The sequence below is a fragment of the Gastrolobium bilobum genome, unplaced genomic scaffold (genome assembly GCF_033153095.1).
Source record: "Gastrolobium bilobum isolate Gb01-03AN ecotype WA unplaced genomic scaffold, APGP_CSIRO_Gbil_v1 utg9008, whole genome shotgun sequence".
NCBI classification, from domain to species: Eukaryota; Viridiplantae; Streptophyta; class Magnoliopsida; order Fabales; family Fabaceae; genus Gastrolobium; species Gastrolobium bilobum.
The window spans coordinates 333,469-356,607 of NW_026898340.1; the positions used below are offsets into that span (position 1 = coordinate 333,469).

At 39.8% G+C, this 23,139-nt stretch overlaps 1 protein-coding gene across 1 annotated transcript; it reads left to right on the forward strand.

Annotated features, from left to right (window-relative positions):
• The first annotated feature begins 9,944 nt into the window (after positions 1–9,944).
• Positions 9,945–12,610, forward strand: LOC133315027 (uncharacterized). Its single transcript, XM_061516571.1, has 3 exons — positions 9,945–10,532; positions 11,445–11,630; positions 12,323–12,610. The coding sequence occupies exons 1-3, from the start codon at positions 9,945–9,947 to the stop codon at positions 12,608–12,610; spliced, it is 1,062 nt and encodes a 353-aa protein (XP_061372555.1).
• Positions 12,611–23,139: the final 10,529 nt, after the last annotated feature.

Sequence of the window (23,139 nt, forward strand, 5' to 3'; positions counted from 1 at the left end):
ATATTTATGGGTTTGTGGACCCATAATGGGTTATGTTGAAACTCTGTAATAATTAACTAAGTCAGAATCTAATTGATTAAGGGCTTGTGGTTTTGTGAGAAGCCTAAAGACGTAAAACGTAAAGGAAAGACGTTGTCTTTTATAGTATGCTTGTAGAGTATGATTATTGATGTTATAATTGCTCTAAACAGATTGTGACCTTGCTGTTGTGGACCTTGAGATTGTGTGGACTCTTGGCTTGGATAGCTAGCTTGCAAGGTAAGCTTTCGTGTCCTCGGTTTAGCCATTGTTGGTTCCACCATGTCCCTTGGGGGTATGGTTACATGCTTGATGTTGTTTTCGTGATATATTGGTTTGTGAAATGCTGTTAAGCTATTATATGCAAGTGCCTTTATGATATGCATGTGGTGTTCCACCTATACGGTAAGCCTGAGTATGTGGTACGTACAATAGGGTGAGGCTGTGAGCGAGGTGCAAGCGGTGTTCCTTGTACTAACTGTAGGTAATAGACGTATTCCTGCATTTCTCTGGCCAGTAAAATAGTTTTGACACACATGGCATGAATATCTGTTGCACTGCATAGTTTTGGAACTTATACTGTTAAATACTTTTGAACTTATATTGCACATGTAAGTGAGCTTGGGGTGGAAGATCCTTGAGGACCCTTTGTCTTACTGAGATTTCTTGTTTAGAGATCTCACCTCGCGTTTGGGGGCGCTTATTTCAGGTTCAGGTAACCAGGGGGTCGATACCTCTAGTGGCAGGAGGCCATAACTTAGTTGATACTTATTTATGCTGCTTATGCTGATTTGCTGTTATGCTTGGCTGCTGGATCCTGTTTACCTCTTTGTGCTTTTAGCTTCAGTTATGGATTACATTGTTGAGACTCTGTTGTTATGTTTTCTATTTGGTGAGCATGGGGTTTGTCCATGCCACGTTGACTTGTCTATGTTCTAGTTTGGATTAGAGTTGTATTAATGTATCAGGATTATGTCCGGACTATGTGTTGTAGATCCGTGACTTTAGATACTCACTATTGTTTTATGAGGTATTTCAGTTAGTTATCCTTTGCAATTACATACAGGCGATATTTTTATGAAAATTGATTAAGTAATCAACTTGGCTAAGATTAATGACGTCATAATTGAACAGAAAAAGATATTCTGCATTTTTAATTAAGTTTGGCTTAATACGATGACATATTAACAATCCGGGTATACACGGGGTGTTAGAGGCATCCATAGTTAGCCCTAGTAGAGAGAAGAACAGTGAAATACTCAGGGGAACACAATAGGGGGACGTAAACCAAAGTCCCTCCCTAACAGAGAAACAAAGAAATACTTAAAGGACTTACAATGCTAGACAAACTAATGACAAAGGGAGAAAGGAGGAGAGAAAATACCTGTTACAGGGAAAGGAGGAAGAATAGGAAAACTGAAAAACTTCCACTGATCTTTGCAATGTGCAACGACGAAGAAGTGGGGAGATTCAAAAGGAAGCACCACACATGAGAATGAAATGAAACCCTGCAAATGAAGCGAGACGAAGAATTTAAAGTAAATCCTCAACTCAGGCGCGAATACGAAAGGGTGGCAAATGGTTAAGAAAATAGGGGCAAAAAGGTAAAATCACCTCTCCATGCATTCAATATGTGCAATCATGACCCACATGGGTTCAAGACGGCGCGCTGTCCACGACGCACAGACCTTCAATGGGCATGAGACACGTGGAGCTCTTAACCATCAAAGATAAGCAAAGGGTCACGTTGATAAGACAAGGGCTAGACACAGCATTATCTGCGACATAACATCCGAGATCCACATCTCGACCAAATACGACAAAGAAGTACTCGATAGAAATAGAGAAAGGAAAAAATTTCCATATCGGGCGCGTAACCCAACCGACGTCTCCAAAGTCAAATTCACTCTCGAATCAATATCACCAAGGAGCAAAACTCCCTAATAAATAAGCTCGACCAGACCGAGTCCGAGATAATACTTCAGCACCCCGGCATTTCGAGCTTCGGAATACTGAGTTGGGGGGCAACTGTTATGGAATATGATCCATATCTTAACTAGTTACCTAAGAATCTATCAAAGGATAAATCCTCAATTATCTTAACAATATTAAACATCAAAGATTCTTAGGATAAAATCCTTATCTCAACAGAAAGGAAGCTGAATCCTACTACAACTGGGAGTTCTACACAAACCCTAGAGGTAACCCTTATAAATAAGAGGCTAAAGACCCCAGGTATACACTTTTGACCTATTTACTATTGCTGTCAACACTGTGCACACACCCACATCTTGGCTATGAGCCTATTGCTTGTACGTAGTGATTGGAGTGTTGGCTATAAGCCTATCTATATACCTATCTCTAGGGTATTTTTGAGCGCATACCATACGGTATAGCAATACGGTCTTCTAGGACCTAACACATATATTTTAAATTGAACCTGAAATTTATCCCTACATTATCACTCGATGATTAACTATATATAATGAATTTATAAACTGATCGACGTGACTCAGCATTATTTTGGTTCCGATATAGTATCTTCTTCATTTTTTTTTTGGTACGTACACATTAAGAAACAGAATGTCATATGAAACAGAGGTTTAAGTTTAAGATATATAAATATGTGCAAACGTCATATAAGTAAATGATACTCCAAAATATCAGAACGAAATTAATCAGCTAGCATTAAAAAAATAAAAAAAGTAATCAAAATCCAATTCCCATTTTCTACACTCTTAGTCTTAGAAGCCAAACTCTACAAATCACAATCAAAATGAAAGAAGCACAATAAACATTAGAGCTTATTGTAAATGAAGAAAGAAAAGTAACAGATATTCCTTTATCATGTATCATGATGGTAGATGGAGGTGGGACTCATGATGTCTTTGTATGAAAGCAAAAGTCCTCTCCTCATTAGACTATTTTGCTCATTGTTCTCATTATGACCTTACAATCATTGCAATATATGGCCACCTTGGATAGCAATCTACTCTCTTCAAACGCAAGAAATATCGATGAAATTGTATCCCGTCTTCACTCTTGATCTTATTTCCTCTCTCATATGTCTTTTAATTGAAAAATCATCCAATATTTGAAGTTTTAGCAGCCATTTTTCTTTCTAATTGAAATGTAAGCTGAATATCATGAATGAAGCTGCTGATAATGACGTATTTCTCAGATGTAAAAAACTTGAGGCTGATAAGATGTAGGTGCTTGAACTCTAGCAAAGGATTGATGTTCAATAACAATCAAACTAACATTGTAATGTGTTCTGGACCAACATAATGGGTCCCACATGCTCCACGAGATATCGGATCTGATCTACTAAAGATAAACTCTATTCATAAATAAAGAATTAAACCACACTGTTACTGTGCACTGAACACACATTGTTATCATTGGCTCCAAATTTTTTCTATTGTGTGCAGTGATCAGTCATCCCTCACGACTATCTTCTACATAGACACGGTCGATCCCCATATTAATCACAATTCGCATGTATCAAAATGAGAGATTAATTTACAAAAAAAAAAATGAGAGATTAATTATTAAAGTATATTATGCTAATTTGTATGAGAAATGGAAATATATCTAGCATTAGATGAAACAATGAAGGAAAAATGGGTATTAGATCATTGCATAATGGTAACGATAATGGAATAATTAGAAGCTACAGCGTAGGCCATTGTGGATGCGTTAAAATAATATATGTATAATATATCCTTTTCTTTTAAGACTGAACTTTCATTAGACAATACAGGAGGAAAGAGTATGGTAAAGCGTGCTTACTTTGCTATCATTTCTTGGGTGTGGAAAGAGAAACAATTCGGTGTAAAGTACATTAATTAATGCCACAAAAGGAGGCGCAATATGAAGATCAGGACCGCAAAATCAACGGCTTTCCCGTAATAAACGGATTCATTAGATTGTCTTTCTCTTTAGTGAGACATGTTTCTTACAAAGACATTAGAGTGGAGTAGTATAGTAACTTAAGAGTTTGGGATGTCACCAAAAATAAAAAATAAGATTGGAGAGTTTGGGATTGTTTATGCCAATATATAGATAATTTATGCCAAGAGTTTGGTCGTTCCAAATGTAATTGAATAACATTAATAGTAGGTAGCTAGGTATATGAGAGTTGAGCATAACATTGATAGTCATTTTCTTCATAAATCAAGTTTAGTAAGCTGAGTTGTGTGAGGTTGTTTACAATTTGTTCAGTTAAAACCAAATGAATTTCCTGGAAATATTGTAAATAAATACCAAAATATTATTCCTACGGACAAACCAAAATGAAGTGGGGGAGGGGGGAGCTACATTTCCACACGGGGTTTTGAAATATTCTATTGAATTTCCTAAATTTTGACTTGAAATAAAAGGGTATTTGAAATATTATTGAATCGTATTTGAATCTGTACATAGGGGTCTCTATTTATAGAGACTTCTTGACCTAATTTTGACCTAATGGGCTTGGCCCAATATACAAGTAACGGACTAAATAAATACAAATAAATGACTACATAATTACAAATAAATGACTACATAATTACTAATAAATGACTACATAATTACTATTTACAACACTCCCCCTCAAGCTGAGGAATAGATATTTATCATTCCAGCTTGCTAGCAAGTTCTTGAAATCTATCTGAAGGAAGCCCATTTGTCAATAGATCAGCTAATTGACGCCCAGTGGGAATGTATGGAGTGGTAATCAACCCGCTATCAAGTTTCTCTTTGATGAAATGGCGGTCGACCTCAATATGTTTAGTCCGATCATGTTGAACTGGATTATGAGCTATACAAATAGCGGACTTATTATCACATAGCAGCTTCATAGGTCCCTCACATTTTATTTTTAGATCATCAAGTACAATTTTCAGCCACAGTAACTCACAAATGCCTTGAGCCATAGCTCGAAATTCAGCTTCTGCACTTGATCTGGCGACCACATCTTGTTTCTTACTTCTCCATGTCACCAAGTTACCACAAAGAAACATGCAATAACCAGTGGTAGAACGACGGTCAGTCACGGATCCAGCATAATCAGCATCTGTGTAGACTTCTAAAGATAGATTGACATCACGTCGGAATAACAACCCTTTACCAGTAGTACCTTTCAGATACTGAAGAATTCTCTCTACTGCCTGCATATGTTTCTCCTTTGGATCGTGCATAAACTGACTGACAACACTAACAGCATAAGCTAAGTCTGGTCTAGTATGGGCCAAATATATCAATTTCCCAACTAGCCGTTGATATTGTCCTTTATCAACTGGAGGACTCTCCTCTTCATAATCCATCTTGTGATTCTGCTCAATAGGAGTATTAGAGGGTTTACACCCGAGCTTTCCTGCTTCTTTGAGAAGATCAAGAACATATTTCCTCTGGCTGATAAAGATTCCTTTGCTCGAATGAGCTACTTCTATCCCTAGGAAATATCTCAGTTTCCCAAGGTCTTTGACTTCAAACTCAGAGGCAAGCCGTGTTTGCAGAATCTGTCTCTCCACAAAATTATCACATGTGATAATAATATCATCAACATATACAAGGAGCACAGTAAGCTTCCCATTTTGGGAGTGCTTGAAAAAAAGAGTGTGATCTCCTTGACTTTGTTTATATCCTAAGGTCATCATAACCTTAGTAAACTTTCCAAACCAGGCACGAGGTGACTGCTTCAATCCATACAAGGCCTTTTTTAATTTACAAACTTTATTTTCTCCCTTCACAGAATCAAAACCAGGCGGAATTTCCATGTAGACTTCTTCTTCTAACTCACCATTGAGGAAAGCATTCTTCACATCAAATTGGTTTATATCCCAATTGTAATGGGCAGCAAGGGATAACAAAACTCTCACCGTATTCATCTTTGCAACTGGAGCAAATGTTTCTTCATAATCAATGCCATAGGTTTGAGAGTAACCTTTGGCAACTAATCGAGCTTTGTATCTCTCAAGAGTTCCTTCAGAATTATATTTCAGGGCATAAACCCATCTGCACCCTACTGCTTTCTTTCCAGTAGGTCTATCAATAACCTCCCATGTTTTATTTTTCTCCAATGCATTCATCTCCTCTTGCATGGCTTGAGCCCAATTCCTATCTTTCAAGGCTTCATGTACTGATTTTGGGATTGCAATAGAGTCTAGTGCTGAAACAAAGCTTTTGTGCTGCACAGAAAGATTAGCAGAGGAAACAAACTGGGAGATAGGGTATTGAGTACAAGAGGGACAAGAGGGGCAAGATTTCTTGGGACAAGATCTTTTTCCTTTTCTAAGAGAAATGGGTAAATCATCAGAATCATTAGTAATGGGTAAGTCATCAGAAGTATTAACATCATGATCGGAAGTATGAGATTCAGGACTTACCAGTGGTTCAGACGATTGAGGTTGCTGCTGAGACAATGTGGGCTGTTTCCTTCTTTCAGGTGTCATAATCTTTCGTATCTCTGGTGTACTTGATGTATCAATCACAGGAGAATCAGTCACAGGAGGATTACTCACAAGAGGATCAAACACAGGAGGAACAAACAAAGGAGAAACAGACACAGGAGGAACAGGACCAGGTGGAGGATACACTGACATAGGTAAAGGAGTAGACACTGATGATTCAAACTCAAAGAAGGGAGGTGATGAGATTTCTGGTGAAGGATTCTCCCCCTGAAGATGAGGATCTTGGAAAAAGGACTCAGATTCCTGAAATGTAACATCCATAGAAACAAAAAATTTCCTACTACTAGGGTGATAGCACTTGTAGCCCTTCTTATCAGGAACATAACCAAGAAAAACACATTTAATAGCCCTAGGGTCCAACTTACTGCGATGATGTTTATGAACATGAACAAAAGCAACACACCCAAACACTCGTGGAGGAAGACTCATCATAGTTGGAATAGAAGGGAAAAAAGAAGTCATAGAGTGAATAGGACTTACATGGTCAAGTACCCGAGTGGGTAAACGGTTGATCAAGAATGCTGCAGTAAGAATAACATCTCCCCAATAGTATTTGGGTACATGTGTCTGAAACATTAATGCACGAGCCACTTCAAGAAGGTGACGATTTTTTCTTTCAGCAACCCCATTCTGTTGGGGGGTGTCAACACAAGTAAGTTCATGAATCATACCGTTATTTCTTATAAATTGGGAAAAGCTATGATTAACATATTCAGTACCATTATCTGTTCTCAGTCTCTTGAGTTTTTTACCAAACTGGGTCTCAATCATTTTATAAAATTGAAAGAACAGTTGTGGTACCTCAGACTTTTCACGCATTAAGTACACCCAAGTTACACGAGTGCAATCATCAATAAAAGAAACAAACCATCTATTTCCAGAACCATGAGGGACTTTAGAGGGACCCCAAACATCAGAATGAATAAGATCAAAAGGTTCAACACTCTTAGTAATACTAGAAGAAAAAGACACACGATGATGCTTAGCAAATTCACAAACATCACAATGAAAAGACTCAACAGATTTAGACAAAAACAATGACGGAAATAAAGATTTGAGTAAACTAAATGGAGGATGACCTAAGCGCTTATGATGAAGCCAAATCAAAGAATCAGCAGTTGATTGACCATGAGACATCAAGATGTGATTATTTACTTTATTTGCAGGAGATTGTGACACCAGATAGTACAGCCCACCTTGCTCTTTAGCACTACCAATCGTCTTCCCCGTGGCGAGATCCTGAAAAACACAATGGGTATAGGATAGAAGGTTACAGTACAATTCAAATCTTTTGTAATTTTATGAATAGAAAGAAGATTCGTGGAGAGTTTAGGAACATGAAGAACATCCTTAAGATGTAAGGACTGCTGTAAGTTTATGTCACCAGATCCCGCAACTGAAGTATGAGAGCCATCAGCTACGGCTATTGTATGAGTTCCAATGGTAGGATGATAAGAGGTAAAGGAGTCAGCACAACAAGCCATATGATCAGTAGCACCAGAATCAACAACCCAAGAATGTTTAAAATCATTACATGAAGAAAGGAAAGAATAAGTTTTGGAGCTCATACCAGTCATAGTCAAAGCACTAGTATCAGATGGCTTACTCATAGAATCAAGAATGGTTCGGAGCCGTTCCAACTCATCTGGACGAAATGCAGGTTGGGTCTTATTAGGTGTAGGAGTTATTTCAGAGGAAGTAAAATGCGCTTGACCACGCAACTTTGCCATCTTTTCTAAGACAGATTGCTTTCCATAAAGGCGAAAGCATAAATCCTTGATATGACCTGTTCTTTTACAATAAGAACACCATCGATCATCTCTCTTAGGTCTAGAAGAGGTACCATCATAAAATTTTGAAAAAGAACTCCTTTGAGAAGAGGCCATACTGCACAGAAAATGGTCAAAGAAAAGCTCCAAGAAGCCAAAAAATCACAAATAAATACCAAACGATTTCCAATCAAAGAGAGGAGCACAGATCCAGAAAGATGATGAAGGGACGATCAAGATCGCGGTGGCCCGATCCGGAAAAATGATCTCACGCGCCGCCACGCGCCGGTGAGATTGTTTGCGCGTGGGCTTCACTCGCGGTTGAAGGGGCGGCGCGTGTGGGCGCGTGCGGTGGTCGTCCGGTCTGAAATTTCTGGAGCAACGTCGTCCGGTGAGCGCGGTTCTTTCTGGGTCTGTTCGGAGTTGAAAAACCACCGGGAAAGGGTCCAATTGTGATGAACAGATGCTGTCTTGTGATGAAGAATAATGGAGACGATGAAACAGAGATCCAGTATAACAGAGATCTTCTCGGTCCAAGAGGTCCCCGAAAAAAAAATCCGGTGGCGGCTGATGGCAGCGAGAGACAAAAAGAATAAAAGGTTCTTGTTCTAAAGACAATAGGCGCGGAAGCAGAGCCCTCAGGATCGAGAGCTCTGATACCAACTTGAAATAAAAGGGTATTTGAAATATTATTGAATCGTATTTGAATCTGTACATAGGGGTCTCTATTTATAGAGACTTCTTGACCTAATTTTGACCTAATGGGCTTGGCCCAATATACAAGTAACGGACTAAATAAATACAAATAAATGACTACATAATTACTAATAAATGACTACATAATTACTATTTAATACAAATAAATGACTACATAATTACTAATAAATGACTACATAATTACTATTTACAACATTTTGGAACATTACTTCAAATAAAATATTAAATTTTGTCAAAGAAAACGAAAATAAATGGATTGGAAGCTAAGGGTTTATTTGGTTTAAGAAAATAAATTTTGTTTTCCGTTATAATTACGTAAAGACGATCTATTCTCACTTTGTAGTTATACATTGGGTTTAATGTTTGTCGTTTTAAAGAACATAGAGTTATATCATTTTAAGTGAGAGAAAAACACTAGTAACGAAAATCATGGAAGAGAAGGTGAGTAAGTTCTTTGTTAAATTTAAATTTTAAATAAAAAAATACTTAGTTGTGTATTTCTCTCTTTTTAAAATGATATAATTATATATCATTTAAAAGGATAAATATTTTTTTCTTATTATACAAAACAAATATACAAATCTCCGGAAAAAGGATGATAATTTTGTAACTATTAATAAAAAATTAAAATAAAAACAAAACATTTTGTTAAATAAGCATAAGAGAGTGTAATACAATGAAATATAGAGTATAATGCACGTGACTAAGCAACAATGATGATCCTTGCATTATGTCCCTTAATGAACTCCCAAAGCAGTGCCATAATGCACAAAACAGTTTTTAATTAAACAATACTTTTGATATCAGAAAATGCCTTCTACTTTGCCACCCCCCTCATAATTCTATCCTTCTCTTTATTCTGTTTAAAACCTTCTACCTACAAGGTGCTTTTTCTCCATGTTAAGATAAAACCCTCTCTATCTCTCTCTCCCTCTCTCTCCCCATATTGGACACACAGCCACCCACACAAACTTCGGAAAACACAATAATGTCTAACCATAATGAAATGCAGCACAACAACGTTGTTGAAGACCATGAGTCTCCGATATACCAAACCTACCCGTGTGGATACTTTGTCCAAAGCCCCTCCACTCTCTCCCATGCCAACAGCGCAGACATACGCAGCAACATCCAAAACGACACCGAATCCACTTTTCACTCCCCGATCCGATCCGAGACCCACCCATCAAACCCGACTCACGAATCCCGCTTTACTCTCTGCCGCTACTCCTCCTCCCGGGGCTCCAGCCACTCCTTCTTGCACCACAAGAAGGTCTCCTACGATGGCAGCCACGGCAATGACACCGAGAACGGTGATGTTAACTGTCTCGTTGTCATTGATAGTAATGGCTACGGCGACGGTGATGTGAATGACAATGAGGAGGAAGGGTTGTTTTATGAGTATTATTATGGGAAGAGAAAAGGAGGGTGGAAGAGGTACTTCTCTTACCGTAACTCCGATTCATGTGCTTGGATTTGGTTGCAAATGTGTTGGAGAGCTGTGCTGAGCTTGGGAATTGCATTGCTTGTGTTCTACATTGCTACAAAACCTCCACCTCCCATTGTCTCCGTTGAGGTACGGACTCAATAAAATTCTGTGATCTTATTATCTTTGTTTTGTTTCGATAGTTTTCTTAATATCCTTATGGTACTAAAGTCTCGATACCATTATTTTGTGAAGAGACAAGATAGACTAATATCGATATACGAATGATTAAGTTTTATATTTGATCTTAATTATTAATTTACTTAGATTAACTAATATATTAAATAAATAAGAGCCGTTAAGTTTGAAAATATAACTCATACTAATATAAAATAATATTTAAAGTTTAAAGAAAACATATATTTATTTATTAGTCACTAGTAATTATTGTGTAAAACTTGAAATGAGGTTATCTTTTTGACCTTTTTGCTTCAACTCCGTCATATGCTTCCATCTTTTTGACTGATTGGTTGCGTAGCGGCGTGCACATAAGGCAAATTGACGTTAAATAAATTTACAAATTTCTATCATTTATTTTTTTTATATTTTTGACTAATAGTATATCATTTATTAATTATATTAGCGTACACTATTATATTCACTAATTAATTTTCATGCACGAAAAATCCACTAACGCATATTATCTATTTTACGGAAATGGATTCTATGATGTGTTGTTTAAAATGATCATATTATGTAAAAGGATCTTGATCATGAATGAATAAATCAATAGCGATAATTTTGTAATTTTTTTTCTCAATATTTTTTTACCATTGATTCATCCGGTTAGAATCCTACGACATGCATAACATAGTCATGTTGAGTAACATATAAAAAAATTCACATAGTCATGTTGAGTAACATATAAAAAAATTCACTCCCTTATCTTAATCTTAGCCAATAACCACAGAAAAACAACCAGATAATTAAAGTACTCTATTCACTTTTACGATAAACTTGCTGTCACCATTTTATGTATGTTGTTGCGTTATTAATTTGCAGATCACTCGGATTCTAGAATTTAAATTAGCGGAAGGGGTGGATAAAACTGGTGTTACAACAAAGATTCTGACCTGCAATTGTTCTATGAATTTAATCATAGAGAATAAATCCAGGTTCTTTGGTCTTCACATTCGTCCTCCCATGATGGACATGAAATTTTCCATCTTACCCTTTGCATTTTCAAATGTAAGTCCGTCAATTAGTTTGCAGGATTGTATATATATGTGATCTCTATATAAAACACAGCACATTTTCCAAGATCTATGAAAAAAAATTCTGACATGTTTAACTTCAATGAGAACTTTGTTAAGGTTAGTAATGATAGGTTAACATGGGTTTAAGCTGGCCTAGGTGTCATCTTATGGATTCTTTGAAAAAACAAATTGAGAAAATTAATCACAAGAGCATCCTAGGCTTGGGTGATGTTATAACCTCTCAACACTTTTTTATTGTTCTGGACCATGTAATGGCCCCTCTTTAGCTATGTGAAATGGGTCTTATTCACCTTGAAATAAAACTTTGCCTATAAATAAAGAGTTAAGTTTCATATGTATCTTTCTTGAAACCCTAGTCTCATATGTATCTTTCTTGAAACCCTAATCTCTGTAGCTATCGTGTCGTGGGCGCATACACCTCCTTCGCTCACAGCCCCCTATTTGTGCATCATGATCTGCTAATGTACACAGTTATTTTCTCCATAAATATTGCCAGCTCAAACAATAAAAACCCTAATCCGTTAGGATCAAATATTTATAATAACATATATAGCTTTCCTTGAACTTATTTTGCTTAAATTTATGTAAATGTAGTATATCTTTCTTCTTTTTTTTTTTTGAACAATAATGTAGTATATCTTTCACCCAAGTTAAATATCGCAGGGGCCTGAGATCTATGCTGAGAGTGGCTTAACAATCTTTACGTTACATTTGGCAACGAAGAACAAGCCCATGTATGGTGCAGGAAGAAGCATGCAGGACATGCTAGATTCCGGAGGAGGATTGCCAATAGTGATACGAGTATTCCTAAGATCAAGTTACAAAGTCGTTCCGATCCTTATCAAGCCCAGGTTCCATCACCGAGTTGAATGTATGGTGCTTCTCCGGAAGGCTTACGATAAAAAACATCGAACCCAAGCATTTCATAGCACATGTAAAGTAACTACTTAGTTAAAGTGAGGATTCGATGTACTAAAAATTAATGTGTTATATACCAGGGTATGACACGAGATGTTGAACTCGCACAAATTAATTAAATCAGGTTTATAAAAATTTTATAGTACAGAGCAAACTTGAGTCGTTTCTCAAGAAAATTTCAAGAGTTTAAATAGCAATTTAAAAACAGAAAAATAAAATGGGGGGATTTTTGTTCAATTTAATTAAAATAACAGAATGTAAAATTGGATTTAAAACTTTATTAAGAACAACCAACAGAATTGAGATTCCATGGGCATCCGCCATTGGAAGAATAGATATCAAATCATGATTGACCCTAAGCGAATCGGAATCCCTGCATTCGCTAAAGAACCCTGTTGGGTGCGAACTTGTTGGTTGCTTATAATGTTATAATTAAAGACGTTCCTTTACTTTTAGTTTATCAAGAGAAAACAATTTCGTTCTCTTGATTTCAACCCAAGTGTGCAAGTGCACGCATCAAGTAATAAGTGGGACTATTAGTGCTCAGATTATCGTCCCACGAGGATAATACTCGAATTAATGCCTTAAACTTTTTTAAAAGAATGAAAATGAAAAGAAAAGTTAGTAAATGACCTGGTTGGTCAAACGTTCCCTACTGTCCTGTAACACCCCGTGTTAACCCGGTTTGTTATCATATCATCGTATTAAGCCACACTTAATTTAAAAATGCGGAATATCGATCTTTTTCTGTTCAATTATGATGTCATTATCATTAGCCAAGTTGAATTACTTAATTCATTTCATAAAACATCGCTGTATGAAAATTGCAAAAGACAGCTAACTAAAATACCTTATAACATAAATAATATAATTATGTCTCTAGTCACGGAACTACAACACGTAGACCGGACAACCCTGATAGTTTATACAACTCAAGCTACAAGTACTAACATCAATGTGGCATAGACAAACCTCATGCTCACCAATTAAGGCAACAAAGCCCACAAAAGAGTCTCAACTCAAATATCACTATAAAGACAGAAAACATAAACAGCATCCAATATCCAGTCATGTCAGCATACAACATATATAATCAGCTAAGCTCCGGCCTCCTGCCGCCAGAGGTCTCAACCCCCGCATTACCTGAACCTGAAATATGTGCCCCAAACGTGGGGTGAGATCTCTAAAAAGAAATCTCAGTAAGACAAAGGGTCCTCAAGGATCTTCCACCCCAAGCTCACTTACACGAGCAATATAAGTTCAAAAGCATTTAACAGTATAAGTTCCAAAACTATGTAGTGCAACAGATATTCATGCTATGTGTGTTTTAACTATTCTACTGGCCAAAGAAATGCAGGACGTACGTCTACAACCCCACAATAAGTACAAGGAAAACCGCTTGCACCTCACCCACAATCTCACCCTCTTGTATGTACCACATACTCAAGCTTACCGAATAGGTGGAACACCACATGCATATTATAAAGGCACTTGCATATAACAGCTCAACAACATTTAACAAATCAATATATCATGAAAACAACATCATGCATATAACCATACCTCCATGGGACATGGTGGAACCAACAATGGCTAAACCGAGGACACGAAAGCTTACCTTGCAAGCTAACAATCCAAGCCAAGAGTCCAACCAATCTCAAAGCTCAAACACAGTAGAATCACAATCTGTTTTGGACCAAAAATCATATCAAAATCTTACTCAACAAGTATAAGACACAAGGACAACGTCTTTCCTTTACATTTCATGTCTTAAGGCTACTCACAAAGCCACGAGCCCTGTAACACCCCATGTATACCCGGAATATTAACATTACATCGTATTAAGCGGTGCTTAATTAAAAATGCGGAATATTCTTTTTCTTTTCAATTATGACGTCATTATCAATTACCAACTTGATTACTGAATCAATTTCATAAAATATCGCCTGTATGTAAATTGCAACAAGACATCTACTGTAATACCTCAATATAAAAATAAAGTGTGTATCTACATCACGGTATTACATCTCGTAATCCGGACAATATCCTGATACATTATTACAACACCAAAAGACTCAAGACATAATCTAGACATAACAATACTATGTGTCATGGACAATCCCCATGCTCACCAAATAAACATAGTAAACAACAAGTCTCAACATAAAACTCCACAAACATAACTGAAGCTATGAGCATAAAAACAGCATGCAAATCCAGCATCCAATCATGGCAGCATAATATAACAGCAATCTAACTCAGCTCCGGCCTCCTGCCGCCTGAGGTCTCAACATTACCTGACCCTGAAATAAGCATTCCCCAAACGTGAGGTGAGATCTCTAAACAAGAAATCTCAGTAAGACAAGGGGTCCTCAAGGATCTTCCACCCCAAGCTCACTTACATGTGCAATATAAGTTCAAAAAGCATTTATATCATTATAAGTTCCAAAACTATGTAGTGCAACAGATATCTATGGCATGTGTGTAATCACTATCTACTGGCCAGAGAAATGTAGGAATACGTCTATTCCCTACATGTAGTACAAGGAACACCGCTTGCACCTCACCCACAGCCTCACCCTCTTGTATGTTCTACATACTCAGGCTTACCGTATAGGTGGAACACCTCCATGCATATCAATAAGGCACTAACATATAATAGCTCAACAGCATTTCCAAAACATCAAAAACATGTAACACATCATGCATATACCATACCCCCATGGGACATGGTGGAACCACAACATGGCTAAACCGAGGACACGAAAGCTTACCTTTAAGCTAGTTATCCAATGCCACAAGCTCAAAGTCCAATCACAGTAGATCACAATCTGATATGGACCAAAATATAAATCAATAAACATGTACCACATGCATACAAATTAAAGACAACGCCTCTTCATTACGTTTTATGTCTTAAAGCTTCTAACAAAGCCACAAGCCCTTAATCACATGATTCTGGCTTAGTCCATTAATTACAGAAGTTCAACTTCATCAATCTATGGTCTACAAACCCCCAATGGCCTACTGTACACACAGCACATCTACTGTTCTGCGAAATCCCAGAATATTCGGATATTCCTCGAGACCATATCCGGATATGCAATATCCGGATATCTCGCTGTCCATATCCGGATATGCAATATCCGGATATACAGATTCATATATCCGGATATCCAATATCCAGATATCCCAAAACCCCATATCCGGATATCATATCCGGATATCCAATATCTGGATATCTGTTCGAAAAATATACGGATATTTCACGACAGAATGCAATTTCTGCATTTTCGTGAAGATATCCCTTAAAGGTTCCCTTTTTACCGATTTTAAACACCTAATCATGCATTTCTAGGCGTGTTCAACATTACCCAACAACAAGTTATCATTTTTTAGTCATTAGATGCACCAAGGTACCATTTTTAAGCATTTAAACTCAAGTTAAAGGTTGGTACACATACCCCAGCTCTAAAACAGAAGGAAATGTTGCCCTTTGGAACTCACAATCAGTCTCAAGCTACTGTCACAAAAGAATGCACGAAAATGGTAAGAAAGGTTGACCCTTTAGCACAAAAGATCAACACTTGGACCACCAAAAACCAAGACAAGGCTTCTCTCAACCCAACCACCAAGGTCAGCTCCCAAACAGACAAGAACATTGGCTGGTCACTCAGAAAATGGTGTCTTCCAACCTCCCAAGGCTCACTCAAACAAGAACAAGTGTTTAGGAAGAAGGTTTTAAGAAGAAACAAGCATAAAATGATCACAAAGTCTCACAATGGAGAATATGGCAATGGAACAGTATAGGAGGTCAGCCACCAAGAGAACTCACGCTGGTTTTCTGTTATCTAGGGTTGTGAGCCCTTAAATGAGTATAAATAGTCCCAAGACACTTAAACGCGCAGTATTAGCGAAAATACCTATGCTTAGTATTTTAATCCCAAACTTTGGATTATGAAACTACATAATTTTCTAAGATTTATCATATTTTTATTATATTTTTCTGAGCACCTTTCTGGTACACGCTTTTCAAAGCCAGTACTGGTTTCTAGCACCAGTTCTCATTATTTGGACTTGAAACTCGTTTTACAAGTCCTACAAAATATTCTAGTAATTATCACGTACTTACATTAATTTTCCGGGATACTTTTTCGGTACGCATTTATACCGACTAGCAGAACCAGTATCTGAACTTTTCTTTCGAAAAACGACATTCAGCATTCTTAATCACTTACCATAATTATTAAAGTCCTTAATAATTATTAGGGATTATGGAATCATTTCCTAATTTTGCATAATTAATTAATTAAATACCTTAATTAACGGTGCGGGTTCTTACATTCACCCCACCTTTTTAGGATTTTGACCTCAAAATCAGAAACATACCTTGTCGAAACTCGAGGTACTGCCAGAGAAGCTTGTCCTCACGCTCCCAAGTACACTCCTCAGGAGTTCTTCCGGTCCACTGCACCTTGACCATAGGAATGATCTTGCACCTCAGCTGCTTCTCCCCACGATCGAGAATTCTGAGTGGTCCGACGGGAGTCTTCAGGTTCTCCCGAACCTCCACATCATCCGGTTGCACCACGTGCGACGGATATGCTATGTACTTCCGAAACTGAGACACGTGAAACATGTCGTGCATGTTAGCCAAGTTCGGAGGCAAGGCAAGCCAGTAGGCAACAGGTCCTACTCTACCAAGGATCTGGTATGGCCCAATATATCGCGGGCTCAGCTTCCTCACTCCGAGTGCCCAACCAACATCGGTGACAGGTGAAAGTCTCACAAACACGTGCTCACCCTCACTGAACTCCAGCGGACGATGCTTGCCATCATAGTAGCTCTTCTGGCGATTCTGCGCCTGCTTCAACTTTTCACGGATCATCTGGATCTGCAAGGTGGTATCTTGGACAAAGTCCAAGCCAAAAAGCTCCTTGTCCCCAACCTCAGACCAACAAGTAGGATTCCGGCACCTCCTACCATACAGTGCTTCGTAGGGCGCTATGCACAGGCTAGCATGAAAGCTGTTGTTGTAAGAAAACTCAACCAACGGAAGGTACCTATCCCATGCCGAGCCCTGCTCCAACGTGCAATCTTGACACATTTCCTCCAAGGTCTGGATGGTCCTCTCAGTCTGTCCATCAGTCTGAGGGTGATAGGCGGTACTCAATCTCAGCTGTGTACCAAAAGCCTCCTGCAGCGCCTCCTAGAACCGAGATGTGAACTTCGGGTCCCTATCACTAATGATACTCTCGGGCACCCCGTGAAGCCTCACAATCTCGCGAACATAAAGCTTGGCCAATTGCTCTGTAGTGAAGCTCACCTTCACTGGAAGAAAATGGGCAGACTTCGTCAGTCTGTCCACAATGACCCAAATAGAGTCACAACCCGCCTGAGTCTTCGGCAAACCCACCATGAAGTCCATGGAAATACCTTCCCACTTCCACTGTGGTACTTGAAGAGGTTGAAGTTCACCAGACGGTCTCTGATGTTCAATCTTCACCTTCTGGCAGACCAAACATTTGGACACGAAAACAGCAACATCTTTCTTCATGCCCGGCCACCAGAAGTTCTTCTTCAGGTCTTGATACATCTTAGTAGCACCAGGGTGGATAGAAAACTGACCCTTATGGCCTTCTGCCATAACCTCTTCTGTCAACTGACCTCGAGGAACTACAATCCTCTGCTGAAACAAAAGCAATCCATCATCATTCCAAGACACACCGTCTTGGTTCTTCACATAATCCAGACATTCTCTCTGAACTTGTGCCTCTTTAATCTTTTCTAGCAGCTCGTTCACAACATATGTTGCTTCCAACTCGAGAAGTACACTCTCACACGGAGCGGTCACTGCCAAGTTTCAGAACTTCTCAACCACATCAAAGTTACCAATTAACAAACTGGATGAACTACTGGATTTCCGACTCAAAGCATCAGCTACCACATTGGCCTTGCCAGGATGCTTAGCTCGAAGTCGTAGTCCTTTATGAACTCCATCCATCTCCTCTGCCTCATGTTCAACTCCTTCTGGTCGAACATGTACTTCAAGCTCTTGTGGTCACTGAACACCACAAACCTCAAACCAAAAAGATAATGCCTCCAAATCTTGAAAGCAAACACAATAGCAGCCAACTCCAAGTCATGAGTAGGGTAGTTCTCCTCATGAGGTTTCAACTGCCTTGAAGCATAGGCAATCACTTTGCCCAACTGCATCAGCACACAACCTAGCCCCTTCCCGGAGGCGTCGGTGTAAAGCTCAATCTCAAGCGCAGGATCAGGAAGGACCAACACAGGAGCAGTAGTCAGTCTCTCCTTCAACTCCTGAAAACAAACCTCACACTTGTGAGTCCACACAAATGGAGTCTCCTTCCGAGTAAGGCGAGTCAATGGCAAAACCATGGTGGAGAATCCCTTGATGAACCTCCGATAGTAACCTGCCAAACCCAGAAAGCTCCTTACTTCTGTAACTGTCTTGGGTCTCTCCCAATCCAGTACGGCCACAATCTTGTTCGGATTCACTGCAACTCCCTCAGTAGAAATAACATGCCCAATAAACTTCATAGACTTGAGCCAAAACTCACATTTGAAAGGCTTCGCATACAACATCTTCTCCTTCAGCACTTGCAGAACAGTTCTCAAATGCTCCACATGCTCTTCCTCCGTCTTGGAGTAAATCAAAATGTCGTCAATGAAGACGATCACAAACTGATCCAGGTACGGTTGGAAATTCCGGTTCATGTAATCCATGAACACAGCAGGTGCATTGGTGAGACCGAACGGAATCACCAAGTACTCAAAATGACCATATCTCGAGCGAAAAGCGGTCTTCGGGACATCCTCCGGCTTCACCCGAATCTGATGGTATCTGGACCGGAGATCAATCTTGGAATACACGCAAGCACCCCTGAGCTGATCCAACAGATCATCAATCCGAGGAAGGGGATACTTGTTCTTGATTGTCACCTTGTTCTGCTTCCTGTAGTCGGTGCACAATCGCATTGTCCCGTCCTTCTTCTTCACAAAGATAACCAGTGCTCCCCAAGGAGACACACTCGGTCTAATAAAATCTTTCGCTGAAAGATCCTCAATATGCTTCTTCAGCTCTTCCAACTCCGGTGGCGACATCCGGTATGGAGCTAAAGAAATCGGCCCCACACCAGGCAACAGATCAATGGAGAACTCTATCTCCCTCTGTGGCGGAAACTCGGGAATCTCCTCAGGAAACACCTCGAGGAACTCTCTCACCACAGGAATGCCGGTGATATCCTCCTGTGTACCACTCACCAAACCTCCCAACATGACATAACCAAATGCCCCTGCTCTCAAGGCCCTCCTAGCCTGCAGCAACGAAATGTACGGCGAGGAACTGGCTGTGGAATCACACGGAGACAACACTACACGCTTGGCACAACAGTCAATCATCACACAATTTCTGGATAGCCAATCCATGCCCAGAATAACCTCCATGTTGGCCATCGGCAACCCTATCAGATCTACCGAGAACTCACGGCCATCCCACTGAAACACCACATCGCGATGAACAGTGGTAGCATCACATCTTTCTCCGGTGGAGGTAGTCACTCGCAGCGGTGGAGAAAGCACAGACATGGGCAACTCAAGCCCCACAGCAATCGGGGTAGCAATAAAAGAATGTGTAGCCCCAGAGTCAAACAAAACATCAACAGCTGATGTACCAATCGTAACAGTACCTCTGACAAGGTTCAGAGCTCGATCCGACTGTTGACGATCCAGAGTATAAACTCTCCCAGAAGATGGTGGCACTACCAGTGCCAAAGTAGGTGGAAGGGGAACCATCTGAAGTGGCACTGCCTGCACTGCAGTAGTCCTCGCCGTCGCCGGCAGACAATCTCTAGAGAAGTGGCCCTCCTTGCCACACTGAAAACAAATCAACTGGCCGATAGAGCACGACCCAAAATGAGTCTTCCCGCACCCCGAACACTTGGGAGCAGGAGGTCTCGCTGCACTCCCCGGAGCAGAAGTCCTCTTGAACTGATTCGGCGCCTGCCGAGCTGCCATCTGTTTACCCTTGCCCTTGTTCCCAAACTTCCTGTCTCGCCAAGAAGTGGAACTACCAGCTGCTACCTTCGTAGCCTCAGCAACCTTGGCCTTCTTGGCCTTACTCGAGCTGTAGAAATCTTCAATATCACGACACTGCTGAACTAGTGTCCCAAAATCTCTAGAAGCAGAACCAGCTAGGTAACCAACAATATCCTCACTAAGTCCCCTACAAAACTTAGCAGCCAGAAATGTAGGAGTAGGCCTCGCCATCCTGAAGTGTGCAAACTTCACCAACTGGTTGAACTTGGCCAGGTACTCGTCCACAGACAACGAGCCCTGAACCAATCTGTCAAACTCTCCCTACTGCCTCTCCTGAGCATCATATGGAAAGTACTGACCCAAGAAGAAATCCTCGAACATAGGCCAAGTCATCACATGACCCTACATCTCGTAGACATGAGAAAGGTTTGTCCACCACTCATGGGCATCGCCCTCCAGCATGTAAGTAGCGAACATCAACTTCTGCGGATCTGTGCACTGCATGACCCGAAATATCTTGTCCAACGCCTGAAGCCAACGTGACGCAGCAACAGGATCAAAGGATCCATCAAAGGCAGGTGGCTTATGCTTACGGAAAGCATTCAGCCGGCGGTCGATCTCATCACGATCCTCAACAAAAACAGGGACGGTCTGCATGGCCCCCGTAAGGTGACTGCCATCTACCATCTGACTCTGAGAGTCATCCTGCAGACTGGGTAGAGGTGGTGGTGGTGGTGGAGGAACATGACCAACATCAGGGCCATTCCTCATCTCCTCCAACATGACTCTAAACATCGTCATGTTCGCCAGACGGTTGGCCTCCAACACGTCCTTAGTGGCCTTCCTGTTCGCCTCTCTGATCGCGTCCAGCATGGCCTGGTTTGCCATTCTCATGGCCTCCTGGTCGGCTTGTTGGGCCGCCTGCATCTCAGCCAATGCAGCCAGGACAGGATCGGGCCGATCCTCCGAAGTCTCGCGGTTTCTCCCAGGTCTTACCATGACTCTGCACAAGTTACACAAATTATGAGTTGATCAGGCCCACGCAATGTGGTCACATATGCATTATCATAATAATACTCGACGGAGCAAACACACAAAATAGACACAACCAAACATCCTAATCATTGCAATACATACAGGCTTTTCCTTAGAACCGTTTCTCTGATACCATAAAATGTAACACCCCGTGTATACCCGGAATATTAACATTACATCGTATTAAGCGGTGCTTAATTAAAAATGCGGAATATTCTTTTTCTTTTCAATTATGACGTCATTATCAATTACCAACTTGATTACTTAATCAATTTCATAAAATATCGCCTGTATGTAAATTGCAACAAGACATCTACTGAAATACCTCAATATAAAAATAAAGTGTGTATCTACATCACGGTATTACATCTCGTAATCCGGACAATATCCTGATACATTATTACAACACCAAAAGACTCAAGACATAATCTAGACATAACAATACTATGTGTCATGGACAATCCCCATGCTCACCAAATAAACATAGTAAACAACCAGTCTCAACATAAAACTCCACAAACATAACTGAAGCTATGAGCATAAAAACAGCATGCAAATCCAGCATCCAATCATGGCAGCATAATATAACAACAATCTAACTCAGCTCCGGCCTCCTGCCGCCTGAGGTCTCAACATTACCTGACCCTAAAATAAGCATTCCCCAAACGTGGGGTGAGATCTCTAAACAAGAAATCTCAATAAGACAAGGGGTCCTCAAGGATCTTCCAACCCAAGCTCACTTACATGTGCAATATAAGTTCAAAAAGCATTTATATCATCATCAGTTCCAAAACTATGTAGTGCAACAGATATCTATGGCATGTGAGTAATCACTATCTATTGGCTAGAGAAATGTAGGAATATGTCTATTCCCTACATGTAGTACAAGGAACACCGCTTGCACCTCACCCACAGCCTCACCCTCTTGTATGTTCTACATACTCAGGCTTACCGTATAGGTGGAACACCTCCATGCATATCAACAAGGCACTAACATATAATAGCTGAACAGCATTTCCAAAACATCAAAAATATGTAACACAACATGCATATACCATACCCCCATGGGACATGGTGTAACCACAACATGGCTAAACCGAGGACACGAAAGCTTACCTTTAAGCTAGTTATCCAATGCCACAAGCTCAAAGTCCAATCACAGTAGATCACAATCTGATATGGACCAAAATATATATCAATAAACATGTACCACATGCATACAAATTAAAGACAACGCCTTTTCATTACGTTTTATGTCTTAAAGCTTCTAACAAAGCCACAAGCCCTTAATCACATGATTCTGGCTTAGTGCATTAGTTACAGAAGTTCAACTTCATCAATCTAGGGTCTACAAACCCCCAATAGCCTACTGTACACACAACACAGCTACTGTTCTGCGAAATCCCAAAATATCCGGATATTCCTCGGGACCATATCCGGATATGCAATATCCGGATATCTCACTG